The sequence below is a fragment of the Arvicanthis niloticus genome, chromosome 23 (genome assembly GCF_011762505.2).
Source record: "Arvicanthis niloticus isolate mArvNil1 chromosome 23, mArvNil1.pat.X, whole genome shotgun sequence".
Classification (NCBI taxonomy): domain Eukaryota; kingdom Metazoa; phylum Chordata; class Mammalia; order Rodentia; family Muridae; genus Arvicanthis; species Arvicanthis niloticus.
In genome coordinates, this window is record NC_133430.1 from 44,823,913 (window position 1) to 44,838,326 (window position 14,414).

Consider the following 14,414-nt stretch of genomic DNA (forward strand, 5'->3'; position numbering starts at 1 on the left):
TCTTTAATGCAGACACTATTTGCATATTTATTAGTTTTTCCTGATTTTTGTTTGAACACAGATTAGCAGTAACAAACCCTACATAATATTGTATTGCATACGCAATTTTTATCTTGTATTTTTAATATTCTTCCTTGATATCATGGAATGTTGTAAAATACTATGCAAAGAATACTGATTGAATAAATTAATTTACAATGAGGAATAAATTTCTAACCATGAATATAAAACTGTATTTATTACCATATGAGCATTTATTTAGATTAAGATCTTCGAGAACAAGCATCCTAGTTTTATTTTAATATACAAGGTTTCATGGGCTATTGGTTTCATCAGTATAAGATTGTTATGCTTTTGTGAAACATATTGTATATATTTTAAAGCTATAAACATGAAATACTTAATCAGCACAAATCACTGAGCTGGCTTTTATAGCAGAGTTATAAGCGACGAGGTGTCAGACATTTTATACACAGTGGTTATTTTTTTAATTTCATCTGTTTTGTGTGGGCAGGGAACTGTGCTAGCAAGCATTCATGTGTAGGTCAAAGGACAACTTATGGAGTTGGTTCTCTCTTTCCTCCTTTAAAACGTTCTAGAAGATGCTGAGTGTGTTGAGGCACAACCTTAATCTTTTAATCCCAGCACACAGAGGCAGGAGGATTTCTCTGAGTTTTCAACCATCCTGGTTTACATTGAGACCTTGAGAGCACCTAAAACTACGTAGTAAGACTCTGTCTCTGCTTCTCTCATCCCCCTAAAATGTTTTAGGGGTTGAAATCATGTCTGGTTTTAGTTTTGTTTGTTTTGAGACATGGTCTCCCTGTGTAGCCCTGGCTCTCCTTGAACTCACAGAGTTTACAATTCTTATTTTAAGTAAAATGCAAATGTTCTTGTTTGGTACCTGAGAAAAGTCTTCAGCTGCTTCTGGTAAATTACCATCACTGCCCTTTGTTGTTGCATGTGTTGTGGGAAGAATAAGGTTAGAATCAGACTGCAACTCCAGCTCCCTTAAGCTCATTGGACCGTGACTGACACATAAATCTTCACAAATATTACCTATGTCAAACAGGTAAACAAAAAGTTAAATTGTCAGAGTTACTTTACTAAGCAGTTACTTAGAAACAGTACATCACTAAAAGTCAGATTCAATATAATACTTTCTATTTAAAACATAACCTTGCTACAGAGTGGGGACTAATAGGAGAAGAGATGACAAAGGAGAGAACATAGGGTGTCTTATTTTCATTTCCTGTTGCTGTGATAAGATACCCTGAAAAAGCAACTTGAGGGAGAAAGGGTCTGTTTAGTTCACAGTGCCAGGCTCACACCGTAGCAAACTTGAAATGAAATCACACATGGCATCAAGAGCAGAGTGGAATGAGCTACTGCTCAGCTCGCTTTCTCTGCTCTTACACAATCCAGGATGCTCTGTCCAGAGACTGATGTCACCACAGTGGGTGGGCCTTCACACTAATCCAGTCTTCACAGACATACCTATAGGTCAAGCGAAGACAGATAATCTCTCATCGAGATTACCTCTTCAGATAACTCAGATTGTTTCAAATTGACAAAACTACCACAAGGGTTATGAGAGGACATGGCCAAAGTACATATGTGTCAATGGAAAAAAAAGCAATCCTATGTAAAGAACAATTCTGGTTAGAAAATGCTGGCACCAATTAGCTCTGTTCTGTAGTCTTCTTGTTGTTTGTTGTTGTTGTTGTTGTTGTTGTTGTTCTTATCTGTCTTCGCTTGACCATTACTGTGGCTTTTCCACCCAGCTTCTTTGTTCCCCAGGATAATGACTCTGAGACTTTTTATATATGAAAAAATGGTCTAGACCATTTTATATATGAAAAATTGGTCTAGACCAATAGTTCTGGCTTGTTTCCACTAGTCTATAACACAATTATCTTGTTTAAACTAGTCTAAGTCATGTCACATGGTTAGTTACCTTTCCTCGGTTCGTGAGTCTGTCTCTATCAACATCTGAAGAAATCTTTCTCGCCGACTATTTCTCAGAATCCTCTCTCTCTATCTCCCCCCTCTCTCTCTTTGCTGGATGGCCCACTTTCTAGTCCTGCCTCAGCTCATTGGCCATAAGCTCTCTATTGAGGCAATGCTTCCACACAGTACATAAAGATTATCTCTACACTTTAAAGCAATAAGACTCCAACTAAGAGAACTCTGCAGAGGCCAGAGGAGCACGTCAGTCTCCATCACTGTTCAGTCTCCATCACTGGGAACGCTGTCACTCTCCCTTAAGATTCTCTTTGGCCTGAAGCTTAAGAATTATGCTACTCTGGCTGGCTAGCAAGTCCAAAGGGATTCTTCTGTTGCCCCAACATTGAGATTAGAAGTGTGTACCATATGCCTGACATTACTTCCCCTCTCCCCTGCATGCACATATATGCTCCATGTGAATATCTGGTGCCTACAGAGGCAAGAGAATGTATATTCTAAGGAGCAGGAGTTACAGATGCTTGTGAGCCATCATGTGGGTACTGGAAACTAAACCCAGGTCTTCTGCAAGAGCAGCAAGTGGTTTAAACTTCGGGGCCATCTCTCCAGCCTCATGCTCACCATTGGATGTGGGTTCAATCTTAGGTTCCCATACTTGCACGACAATTGCTTTACTGACTGAGTCAGCCAGCTCCTTCCACAAAGATTTCTAAGAAAACCTTACTTTTTCTTTTTATTGGTTATCTTTTAAATATAGCATAATTTCATTTAATCGATACTGAAAGACTTAAAAAGAGTTATTCATGACCTAACTTGTTTAAAATGAAACATCTTAATAGCACCATAGACATTTCTTTTAAAGGCAATCACCTTCATTGGAATTGCGAAGATGGCCATTTCCTAGATATAACAAATAACCACGCTGCTGGATATTTTATGCTAATTCAAAATTTTATGTTAAGTCAAGTTTTTAATGGACTTTACACAAAGCAAAATTCACCCGTTGAGCTGTAATTTTATCTCTATAGTAGTTAATATGTAGAAAGCAATTTATCAAAATGACTACCTTCTTAATTCTCCAGTACACTGTAAGATTAATTAGAATAATGGCAATAACATACAAAATATAGAGTAACTAACGCTCCTGGTGTCATATTTGCTTTTTTCATTCTGGTATTACCTTTTCTATTCCTATGTCACTTCCCCAACATTTTTCTATAACAGTCTAGCAAATAAATTGAGAATTAGCATATTTGTTGTTGAGAGAAAAATACGAAAAATATCTTTACTGATGATATGGTAAACACCAAAAACTCTAAAGGATTCTTGTCTCTTTTAGATGAATAAAACTAACAGTATTGGTGATCCTAAAATAACTACAGGAATTAATAAGTCTTTGGTGCCATAACTGGACACTAAAATAAATATGCAAAGCTATTACCTTTTCTCTTCATTATAACAATAAACAAAAACAATGGAAAATTCCTTTCAAAGATCAAAACTATAAAATAACAGGAAAATTATTAGATATAGAATCTATATGAGAACAATTATGAAATCTTACTGAAGGTCAAAAATCCTACGAATTTTCCACTTGTGGAAAATCCATGTTATTTAGAAAAAGGCCACAAACAAGCAGGTGAATTCAAACCAACACCTAAAAAAAAGGATAGGTGAAAGGCCAACAAATCAGAGGAGAATATTGGCAATATAAAACTTCAGCAAGGAAACTGAAATGAAGAAAAAATCTTTAAAAATATAGAAATGTTAAAAATGAAAAACCCCAATGAATCTAATCAAAAGCACAGCACAAAGGCTCACTGACAGACTCAAGCAAGAATATGGAAACAAGATCAGGATGGAGGGCAGAGTCAAATATCAAGGAGGGGAAACCCAACAGGAGCACTGCATCTGAGAACTATGGGTTCTGAGCAAGAGACCAAACCTACATGTTCTGAGGATAGAAGGAGCTGTGATTAAACACTAAGGCAGAGAGAACCTATGCTTTATAGCAGAAAATTCCCCAAACCTGAAGAAATGTAAATCCAAATGCAAGAAGCATTCAGAATCCTAAATAGGCATGACCAGGAAGGAACTTCTCTAAAACATATTATATTCAAAATGCCAAAACCACAAAGAATAAAAAGTATTAAAATCTATAAGAGAAAAAGAGCAACTCACCTACAATGCAGAAATACCAGAAAAACATCAGATCTCTCACCAGGAGACCATGGACTATATTTCTTTTTCCTTTTGACACCATGTACTTACTTATGTAGTAAGAGGCCGGAGGGGATGCACGCCATGGTTCCTGTGTGGAGGCTAGAGGACAACCTGCGAGAACCCACTCTTTGCTGCCACCATGAGTTCTGGGAACTGAGCTCAGATCATCATGTTTGGCCGTAGGCACCTAAGCCTTCTCACAAACCTAATCTGCTATCTTTTAAGTCCTGAAACTAATTAACTGCCAACCATGACTTAGCAAGTCTATCTGGTGAAGAAATGAAGAATATTTCAAGACAAGCACAAATAAAGGCAGTTCATGGCCACCAAGCCAGTGCTACATGATCCTTAAAGGAATGCTACACACAGAAAAGGAAGGTTGCTGTCTCAATCACAGGAGCACAGGAAAGAACACATTATGAGACAAGTAGTTGCTCGTATCTTTTGACTTAATCTTGATGCCATAGTTACCTACAAGTTCATCCATTTCTTTGAGTGTTTTTACTTTTGGTAGAGTTTTGTTTTGTTTCCCCAAGACAGAATCTCACTCTGTAGCTCTGATTGTCCTGGAACTCACTACGTAGACCAGGCTGGACTCAAAGTCATAGAGATCCACCTGCCTCTGCCTCCAAATGTTTGCATCAAAACTGTGCATTGTCAAGCCCGGCAAGGCGGGGTGGGATATGTTTTAAAGTCATTCCCTAATGATTCACAGGGCTTTGCTAGAACTTGTTGTTCATTTTTCTTCACCTCTAATATTTATTAATGTGTGTCTTCTCTCCCTCTCTCTTTTGGTTAGTTTGGCAAGGGCATTACCAATCTTCTTTACTAAAAAAAAAAAAAGAAAAGAAAAAGAAAACCTAACTTTCTGTTTGACTTTATGTACTGCTGTTCATTGAGACTCTAACTCACTAATCTCTGCCCTGTCTTACGTTAGCAACAAAAACTAACATGTACTTTTTCACAATGGTTTGTCACAAGAATGTAGGTGTTATGAAAACCACCACTGAGTTGAAGGGAAAAGATCAACACTGTTACTGGACACGTATTGAATAAGGTCACCACTGTGGCCATTTGATCTACAAAAGTGGTGAGAGACAGAAGAACCACTAAAACATAAGAAAAGACATGACCCAGGGCTTGGATAAACTGAAGGTAAGCACAGAGTCAGCAGTAACTCCTCGCGGCCCCAGCCAGGACACAGAGACTTCAAAGGCACATCTGGGGCTGCCACACGAGCTAAATGACTGCTGTGGGTACTGCTGAGTTTAAAGCCAACTCTCCCAAACTGGCAAAATCATAACCAAACCTCTAGCATACACATTGGAAATAAAATACTTAATTATTGCTACCAACAAGAGATTCTGTGGAGCCACCTTACAGTCAGAAGAGATGTGAAGAAATTGTTTTGTTTGTTTGTTTGTTTTTTCGAGACAGGGTTTCTCTGTGTAGTCCTGGCTGTCCTGGAACTCACTCTGTAGACCAGGCTGGCCTCGAACTCAGAAATCCGCCTGCCTCTGCCTCCCAAGTGCTGGGATTAAAGGCGTGCGCCACCACCGCCCCGGCGTGAAGAAATTGTTAATGACGTGTTTACATTAAGAAAATTCATTAAGAAATAGAGAGCCAGCTCAGTGGTTAAGAGCACTAGCTACCTGTTGGGGTTGGTCTGGTGCTATTATGCATTCAAATGCTAAATGCTGGGGTGTAAATTAGAATAGCTCTAGACCTGCCCAATCTAGGCTTACAGCTGGTAAGTAAAATACATGAATTGTGTGTGTTTTATACAGACTAGCTAGACCTTATAATTCCTTTTACAGCTACCACAGGTGCGGAAGATTTAGGTTCAGTTTCTAACTCCCACATGGCAGCTCACAACCATTCATAACTCCAGTTCCAGGCAATCTGATGCCCTCTTCTGGCCTCTGTGTGCAACAGGCACATGTGTGGTGGTGCACTGATGTATATGTAGCCACAACATCTATACATGTAAAATAAAGAAAACAGTTTATAAAGAAAATTGATTATGAACCTGGCATAGTAGCATCTATGTTAATTTCTCCTTAGGATGTTGGCAGCATGCTGGTGTCGAAGAATGCAGTCAGTTGAGAAAACGATACCAATGCAACCATGGTGGCTCTGGAATGTATCCTACCATTAACTTGCCCAGCTTAGCAGCTGATGTATGCACCTGCCTCCCAGATGTCTATAAAACTGTTGGCACTGGTACTGTTGCTGCGAGCCAAGTGGAGACTGGTGTTATCAAACCTGCTTGGCCGTTAACCATGCTCTCGTCAATGTCACAATTGAAGTACAGAGTCGACTAAAATGTACCTGAGGTTCTTCCTGGTGACTTTGGAGGAGTCACTGTCAAGAATATGTCTGTCTAACATGTTCCTTGTAGCAACAGCAAAAATGACCCACAATTGAAGTGCTGGCTTCACTGCACAGGTGACTGTCCTGAATCACTCAGGCTACAGCAAAGCTGGTAACGCCCCTGAACTAGATTGTCACAGAGCTCGCACAGCATGCAAACTTGCTAAGTTGGAAGGAATGATCTATCACCTTTCTGCTAAGAAGCCGGAAGACAGCCCTATATTACCCTACTTGGTGAAGCTGCCACCATTAATATAGTTCCAGGTAAGCCTTTGTGTTTCCAGATTTCCTTTTGGATCATTTTGCTACTCATATGAATCAGACTGTTGTGTGTATCATCAAGGCCACAGACAAGAAGGCTGCTGAAGGTGGCAAGGTTACCACATCTGCCCAGAAGCTCAAAAAACCTAAATAAATGTTAGCGTTACACCTGTATGCATGGTCTCAGGACTATTTATCTCAATGCCCATTTAAGTTTTTAATTCTAGGTTAATAATTACCAGACATAGTAAAATCTCCCACCCAAAAAAAGGGGAAATGTTTTGTGGACCTTTTTAATGTGTGGCATTTTAAAATTGTTAGTTTTTAAAATCAGTAAAGCAACACGACCAAATTTTAAGACCCATTAAAACAAAGTTTAATAAGGGAGAGGTACAGACTGTGATGGACCTAGAATCACCTAGAAGACAAGAGTTTGGGCATGCTTGTCTAAATCAGATTAACTTTGCAGGGACACAAGCTTTGAGAGGGACCGCAGTTCTGGAGTGAATACAAAGGACAAAGTAGGCTGAGCATCGTCAGTCATCACTCTCGGCTTCCGGACTGCGGACTCGACTGACGTCAGCAGTAGCCTCACACTCCAGCTGCCATGCCTCCCTCCTGTTACCTGTGCCCTTGATCTAGTCTCTCCCATACCCCTACTGCCATGGCTTCCCTTCTGTGATGTCACACCAACAGGACACATAACGACAGAAAGTAGAACTGACAAGTGGCTGTTGGTGTTATACCACGACCATGATTTGTGGAAGATTGTCAGTGGTGGGCTACCAAAGGCTAGAATACTGTAAGCAGAGGTTAGCAGGCCACTCTGGGTAAAATCCCCGAAGACAAGCTAACAAGAGAAACACAAACAGTGGAGCTTTATGAGGCTTCTGAAAGGAATGAGGACTCAGTTGGAAACTGGGTTAATAGCACTCCTGCGATGTTCTGGCAAAGAACTTGGCTTCATCTATGTCCTGAGGACTTGAGTGGGGTTGAATTTAAATGTAAAGGACTAATTTGTTTGGCACAGGAAATTCCAAGACAGGAGCACATTTGTACTGTGGTGCAGCAACTGTTTAACTGCTCTACTCTAGGACTACGTGAGGGAGAAAGAAGCTAAGCAGAACGAAGTTAAATGTGTATTTTTACAAGGAAAATAGTAGGAGAAAGTTAACCTTACAGACAAGGCGGGTTTGAAGGCAGCTGCAACTGTTCAAGTGACTAGCACCATTAAGGAAGTCTGCTACTGTGTTCTAACACAACAGAAAAAGTGTCCTGAGGGCAAGGCTCCATCCACTAGAAGGCTCCATTTCCTGAAAAACTGTCAATTCACTTGAAGGGGAGCACCTGACCTGAAACACACTGCCTCAGAAGCAATTCCCTTGTTCTCTGAAAGCCTGAAGTGTTTGTTTCTCCAGGGTCGGCAGATAGAAGCTGATGTGGTCTGAGGGGTCAGGCTCCATCTGATGCTGGCAACAGAACTTGGCTTTATCACTACTGGCTTTGCAGGCATGAGAAACAGACTAAGGGGATCATGGAGGGCTGACTACAATGTCAGCAAGTCCCAAGGCAAAGCAATGTATAGCAGGATTGGAGGTCCTGAGAGGCCACTGCAGGAAACCACAAAAGTAAGACCTAATTTACAATGGAGAACCCAGGATGTTAGAAACACCAGGAACAAGGGACAGCTTGCCAAGGACAACCCCAGACATGGAGTACAGCGGACATAAGATAAGGACATACATGCTGTAGTGACAGGGATGGAGGAGTGAACAAGAGGCTATCCAAGTCCTCTGAGGCCCAGAGACTGCCTCAGAGGTCCCAGGGCTGGATATGGAGTGGCAGGATTGGATGCTTTCTCCGCTGAGTTTTAGTCTTGCTTTGGTCTGATTATTTCTCTTATTGTCCCAATTACCCCCTTTTGGACTTTTAAACAATGTTATAATGATTTAAAATGATGAAGATGTTTTGGATTAAATGAAATTTTTTTAAATTATAAAATGGTCATGAGTTTATGGGGACAAAGGGTAGAAAGTTATGGCTTAAAAGTAAGTGGGTTGGATGTCAAATTAGTAAGATATAGAATTGTGATGGTCAACATCATCAACTTGAAAGGACCTGGAATCTCCTAGAAAACAAGTCTCTGGGCATGCCTGTATGGAATTACCTAGATTAGGTTAACTGAGGAGGGCATTCCATGGGCACATGTCCTAGGCTGAATTCAAAGAAAGCAAGTTGAGCAGCAACAGTCATCAACCAGCTGACTGTGGCTTCAACGTCAACTGTAGTCTCCCACTCCTCCCACCATGCTTTTCTTGCAGTGATGAACCCATTCTTTCCTAGGTTGCTTCACTAAGGTATTTATCACAGCAACAAGACAAGACACTAAGACACAGCACAATGAATGAAACAGAGGACCAGAAATAAACCCACACAACTACACCGGCCTAGTTTTGACAAAATGCAATCATTAGAGAAAGGACCGCCTCTTTAACACAGTGTTGGGAAAAGTGGGTATCTACATGTAAAAGAGTAAAACTATCCACAGTTCTTACCCTGCACAAAAATCAAGTGGATGAAACACCCTACTACAAGGCCTAAAAGTCCCAAACTGCAAGAGGAAAACAAGTCTTTAAGATACAGTCACAGGCATGGGCATGTGAAAAGAACTCCTATGGTAACACAGGAAATTATTCTAAGAATAAGCAAATGAGATCACAAGAAATCAAGCAGTTTCCACACAATGGAGAAGCTACCAACAGAGTGAGGAAGCACCTACAGAAGGGGAAAAGATGTATCTTTGTAAGCTACATGTCAGAGAAGATTAATATCCAAAAAATAAAAAACTGTACAAAACATAAACTCAAAACAAAACAAAAAATCTAATTGTGGCTGAAGAGATGGCTCCACAGTTACGAGTGCTTGCTGCTCTTCCAGAGGACCTGAGTTCAATTCCCACCTTCTATATGGTAGTTCACAACCGTCTGTAACTCCAGTTCCTGGCAATCTGACACCATCACTGATATACATATAGATAAAACACCATGGCACATAAAACAAGTAAAAAGAAATTATTTTTAAAAACTAATTATCTCAACAATAATGGATAATGAACTAAACAGAGAGGACAAGGGCCAGGGAGACAGCTCGGAAGGGACCACGCTCACTGAGCCGGCAGGAAGCTCTACGTTGGGATCATTAGCAGCCATGTAAATCCAGGCACACTGCTGTGTCTGTACCTTTGGTGTTGGGAGAGGTTTAGAATCCACCACAGAGGTTGGTGGATTCTAAAGACTCACTGGACAGGCACATTCAGTAAGAGGAACTGGCTCGGAAAGCAAGGTGAAGTGTCGTAAAGGAAGCTGTCAGCGTTGACCTCCGGTCTCCACACCCACGCACAAGCGTACACTGAGTGAGCACATCTGTGTGCGCCTACGCACACGCTCGTACACACACACACACACAGAGACAGACAACAATTTCTAAACAGAACTACAAATGTCGATAAATATTCAAAAAAGTATTTAATATTCCTAGCCATTAGGGAAATGCAAATGGAAACTGCTTGAGATTCCATTTTACCCCAATCAGCATAGTTATTATCAGAAAGACAGACAAATGCTAAAAAATGTGAAGAAAAATGCTTATTTACTGTCGGTGGGGATGTAACTGGTATTGCCTTCATGGAAGTCAATGTGGAGGTTCTTCAAAAGCTAAAGACAAAAGCACCATAGGACAGAGGGCTTGTAGGTCAACATTACCACAGGATGCACATCCATATTTACTGATGTACTATTTATAAGCTAAAGAAATGGAAACAGCATAAATGTCTATCAAAAGATACAAAGAAAACATATATAAACATCACAGAATTTTATTCCACTATAAGAAAATGGATGGAGCTTGAGATCATCATGTTAAGCAAAGTAAGTCAAACCAGAGTCAGAAAGGCAACTATCACACTGCACCTCTGTTTGTATACGTTATCAATGTGGAAGGGGACCATGAGACAGGAGAGACTCTTACAGGAGTAGGAACAAGAGAAAGGGTTATGGAGTACACGGACATGAAAGAAAAAGGGCACTCACTATCTGACAAGCAGGAGCTGGGCGGGTGGAAAAGAATGAGTAAGATAATCAAGTGCACGCGCGCGCACACACACAAATAAAAAGCTAACAACTGCCTATAACTCCAGCCCCAGAGGATCCAACACTCTTTCCTATCTCTCATGTACACACACATTCACATGTGTGTATATACATACATGCATATATGTAAATATATATTTAAAGATTAAATCTCAAAAAACTTTAGTCAAAAAATGACATAATAAAACCTAATTTTTTTGCAAACTAGTATAAAGTTTTAAATAAATAAAGATTTATTTTGCAGACTAGTCAATATCAAAAACCTGTCTTATAAACTTCCAATAAAGGAATATTTTGATATTATGATTTATTCAAAATATTTTCTAGAATAATTTGTACATTATACTAGGTGATGACAAGTATACAGTCTATCTTGTATTATTTTTAGATTCTGTATATTCAAGAATATTGTATAGTCAGAACAGTCTGATAAATAATACTGAAAGGTCACTGAGATGGTTTGGTGGCTGGCAATCCTGATGACCTAAGTTCAATTTCTAAGACCCACACAGGAGAATCAAGCTCTGGAAGTCATTATGTAAGGGTGCACACACACAGACATGTGCGCATGCACTCACAAATAAACAGTGAAATACTTTAATCATAGCAAAAAGTATTAAGTTATACACAATCCATCCTATTCTCAAATATGATTACCTGTCTCAAGAAATAATGATAGTTATCAAATGATTATGATTTTTCTAAAAATATGATTTCATTAAATACGAAAATAATTTATTACACCACAAGTGATCTGGGTGCTACCAGAGACATAAAGAAATGCTGGAGCCTGGAAGCTCAAAGACGTTCGTATAGGAACTGCCGCCTAGTCTCTCTCAGGCGGTCTGTGAGCGCCCTCTAGTGTCGGCTGGGCTCCTGCACTTTGTCCGGTCAGCTACGAGTTGCATCTTAGGTTGTATAAAAACTAATCTGAAAGTATGCAGCATATGTACAAAATGAGAAAAACAGCAAATTTACGAGTATTACACTGAAAACGTCAGACTTGAATTTCTTTCAATTCTTAACAATGTAACGCTCTTGCTAAGCATGAGGCCAACACTAAATACTCCACAAATGCTCGAATTTCAGGTACAGCAGGTCTGCACTCCTAAAGTTTCATTTATTCAAGCTGGTGTAAGAGTAAAATTTTTTGTATTGTTGAAATTTGTCTTTGGATGTTGGAATAAATTCTTAAATAAATATGGTCATATTTTACATCATTTTAATGCTCATACTTCTGAGTCATGGTTTTTGTTTTGTTTTTGTTTTGTTTGTTTATTTTTGGTTTTTTGCTAGTTGTTGCCTACTTAGCAGGACAGACAACTGACAACATTACCAATTCATTTGGCCCAGAGACTGCTAACGCACACACAAGGCAGAGAGAGACGCATCGAGAAGCTCGGCAACAGAGATGAAGGCCTTGACAACGCGGTGTGCAGCGGCCTGGTCATCAGACCTGACAGTGATTAAACTAAAGCGAAGCTCGTATGCCTACACTAGACACTGCCAAGAATACAATGTGATCACTGAATGGTCACTAGACATTTGAATTCAGTTGGAAAAGTGAAAAAGATAGTGAGGACCTCATCAGATCATTAAAAAACATTTTTAAAAAAATCATACCTTTGAACTTCCACCATGTTATTCTATGTAGCAAAAACCAATCATTTTTTGATTGGACTGCGACATGGAACAAAAAGTGGTTCATATAAGACAACCATCGGTGACCAACTCAAAGGCTGGACTAAAAAGCTCCAGAACACTTCCCAAGGCTACACTTGCACGTACATGAAGACCCTGGCTACTGTCTGCTGCCAGTCCATCCAGTGCAGCTCTGGAACCCAGGAGACCGTGACATCTGAGAAGCATGTTCAACACCCTGAGATGCCTGAAACCAGCACTGGTCAGAGAGGCCCAATTCTCTGTCAGTGTCTTCTCCATGACCACATCCAATGACTGTAGGGATAATCTCTTGTAAACTGTGTGGAGGCATCACCTGCCAATAAAAATCTGATAGCCTATTAGCAAAAGGCAGGAAGGAGAAGGTGGAAGTTTCAGTAGAGATTAGAACTCTGGGAGACAGGCAGGAGATTTGCTACCCGGATTCTGAGGAAGTTGGGAATCTGAAACTGAGGAGAGGTAACCAGCCACATGGCAAACAGAAGTTTACATGGTTTAAATAAGTTATGGGTCGCTCAGGGAACAAGTGTAGCAAAGGCCATAGCATTGTTAGTAATTAATAAGCCTCGAAGTGGTCGTTTGTGAATTTAGGCACAGAGGGAGAGCGTGAGGTTACAAACAACTTCCTGCATACACAGCCAGTGCTTCAAAAGGCGAACGGACTGGGTGGAAAAAGTTAGTACCAACTTTCTGCCTGATGCACCAAATTCATCTGTCTCACCGACCAACTGCTGCCTCTTTAAGCTACTGTAGAACTTTTAGCAGGATAAGTACTTCTACAACCAGCAGAATGCAGAAAATACTTTTCAAGACTTTGTCAAACTGCAAAGCATAGAGTTTTATGTTACAGAAATAAGCAAGTCTATTTCTTGTCAACAAAAAATGTGTTGACTATAATGGTTTCTATTTGATAAAAATGTGTTAAAGTTAGTTACAGTAATTTAAAATTCATTGTCTGAACCTGCCATTTATTTTGCACCAACCTAATAAAGAAGTCATTGATGAGCCTGGGAAAGTCAGTAACAATGTACAGTGCTCACTTAACTGGCCAGTTCCCATTGCAAAGTTACCTACTCACAGAAACATATCTCTAATGAAAACTCAGTATTCACAGAAACTGTATGGTCATTTCATGGATCTGAGCAACATGGTGAAAAACCATCACCTAACGAAATCCCCTACTCTGCCTTTTTATGTTAGCTCTTACACTGTAAGAGACGACCTTTGAACAGTGAAGTTAAGGCTAAGTTTTCTACATTTTTGTGTTCATTCTCTTTCCTCTCTCCTTTTCTTCCTCCCCACTCAGGTGTACGTAAGACATATACAGAGAGATAGACAGATACAGACAGACAAAGACACTTGAAAAGATAATTACTGTCCAATGTTCCTGAGCACAAGGCTCTGACATGCCTATGGAGAAATTATGTGTTAGATACACTTCTTTAGGCATGAATTATAGTGCTTTTGGCTGTGACTTCAGTGTTGGTGAATCAATGATATAAACTAAATACAATGTCCTCAAACAGAAACACACATAAAGCCAGGTTATATACTGATCAAGTGACAGTGTTACAAGAGGCTTACTGGAACCCAATCCTGTATGTCTCCTATGAACAATGATTCAGTGTCTTCTAATATATCCATGCTTAACTTATAGGCTACAGCTACCATAGACAATGAGAATTGACTATATGCTAGTAATTTCCAAAGTGCTACAACAGAAATTGCAGTTACTCTTTAAGATAGCCCAAACACACCTAAACA

General features: G+C 39.8%; 1 protein-coding gene across 3 annotated transcripts in view; it reads right to left on the reverse strand.

The window, feature by feature from the left end:
• Positions 1-14,414, reverse strand: part of Kiaa0586 (KIAA0586 ortholog) — a 101,141-nt gene that overhangs the window by 24,453 nt on the left and 62,274 nt on the right. For 2 of the 3 annotated variants that reach the window (XM_076922053.1, XM_076922052.1), the window contains one exon: positions 905-1,059. The exons of the other annotated variant lie outside the window; for it this stretch is intronic. In XM_076922053.1, coding sequence (XP_076778168.1) covers positions 905-1,059 — 155 coding nt within the window. The remainder of the gene's footprint in view (positions 1-904; positions 1,060-14,414) is intronic. 3 annotated transcript variants of the gene reach the window in all.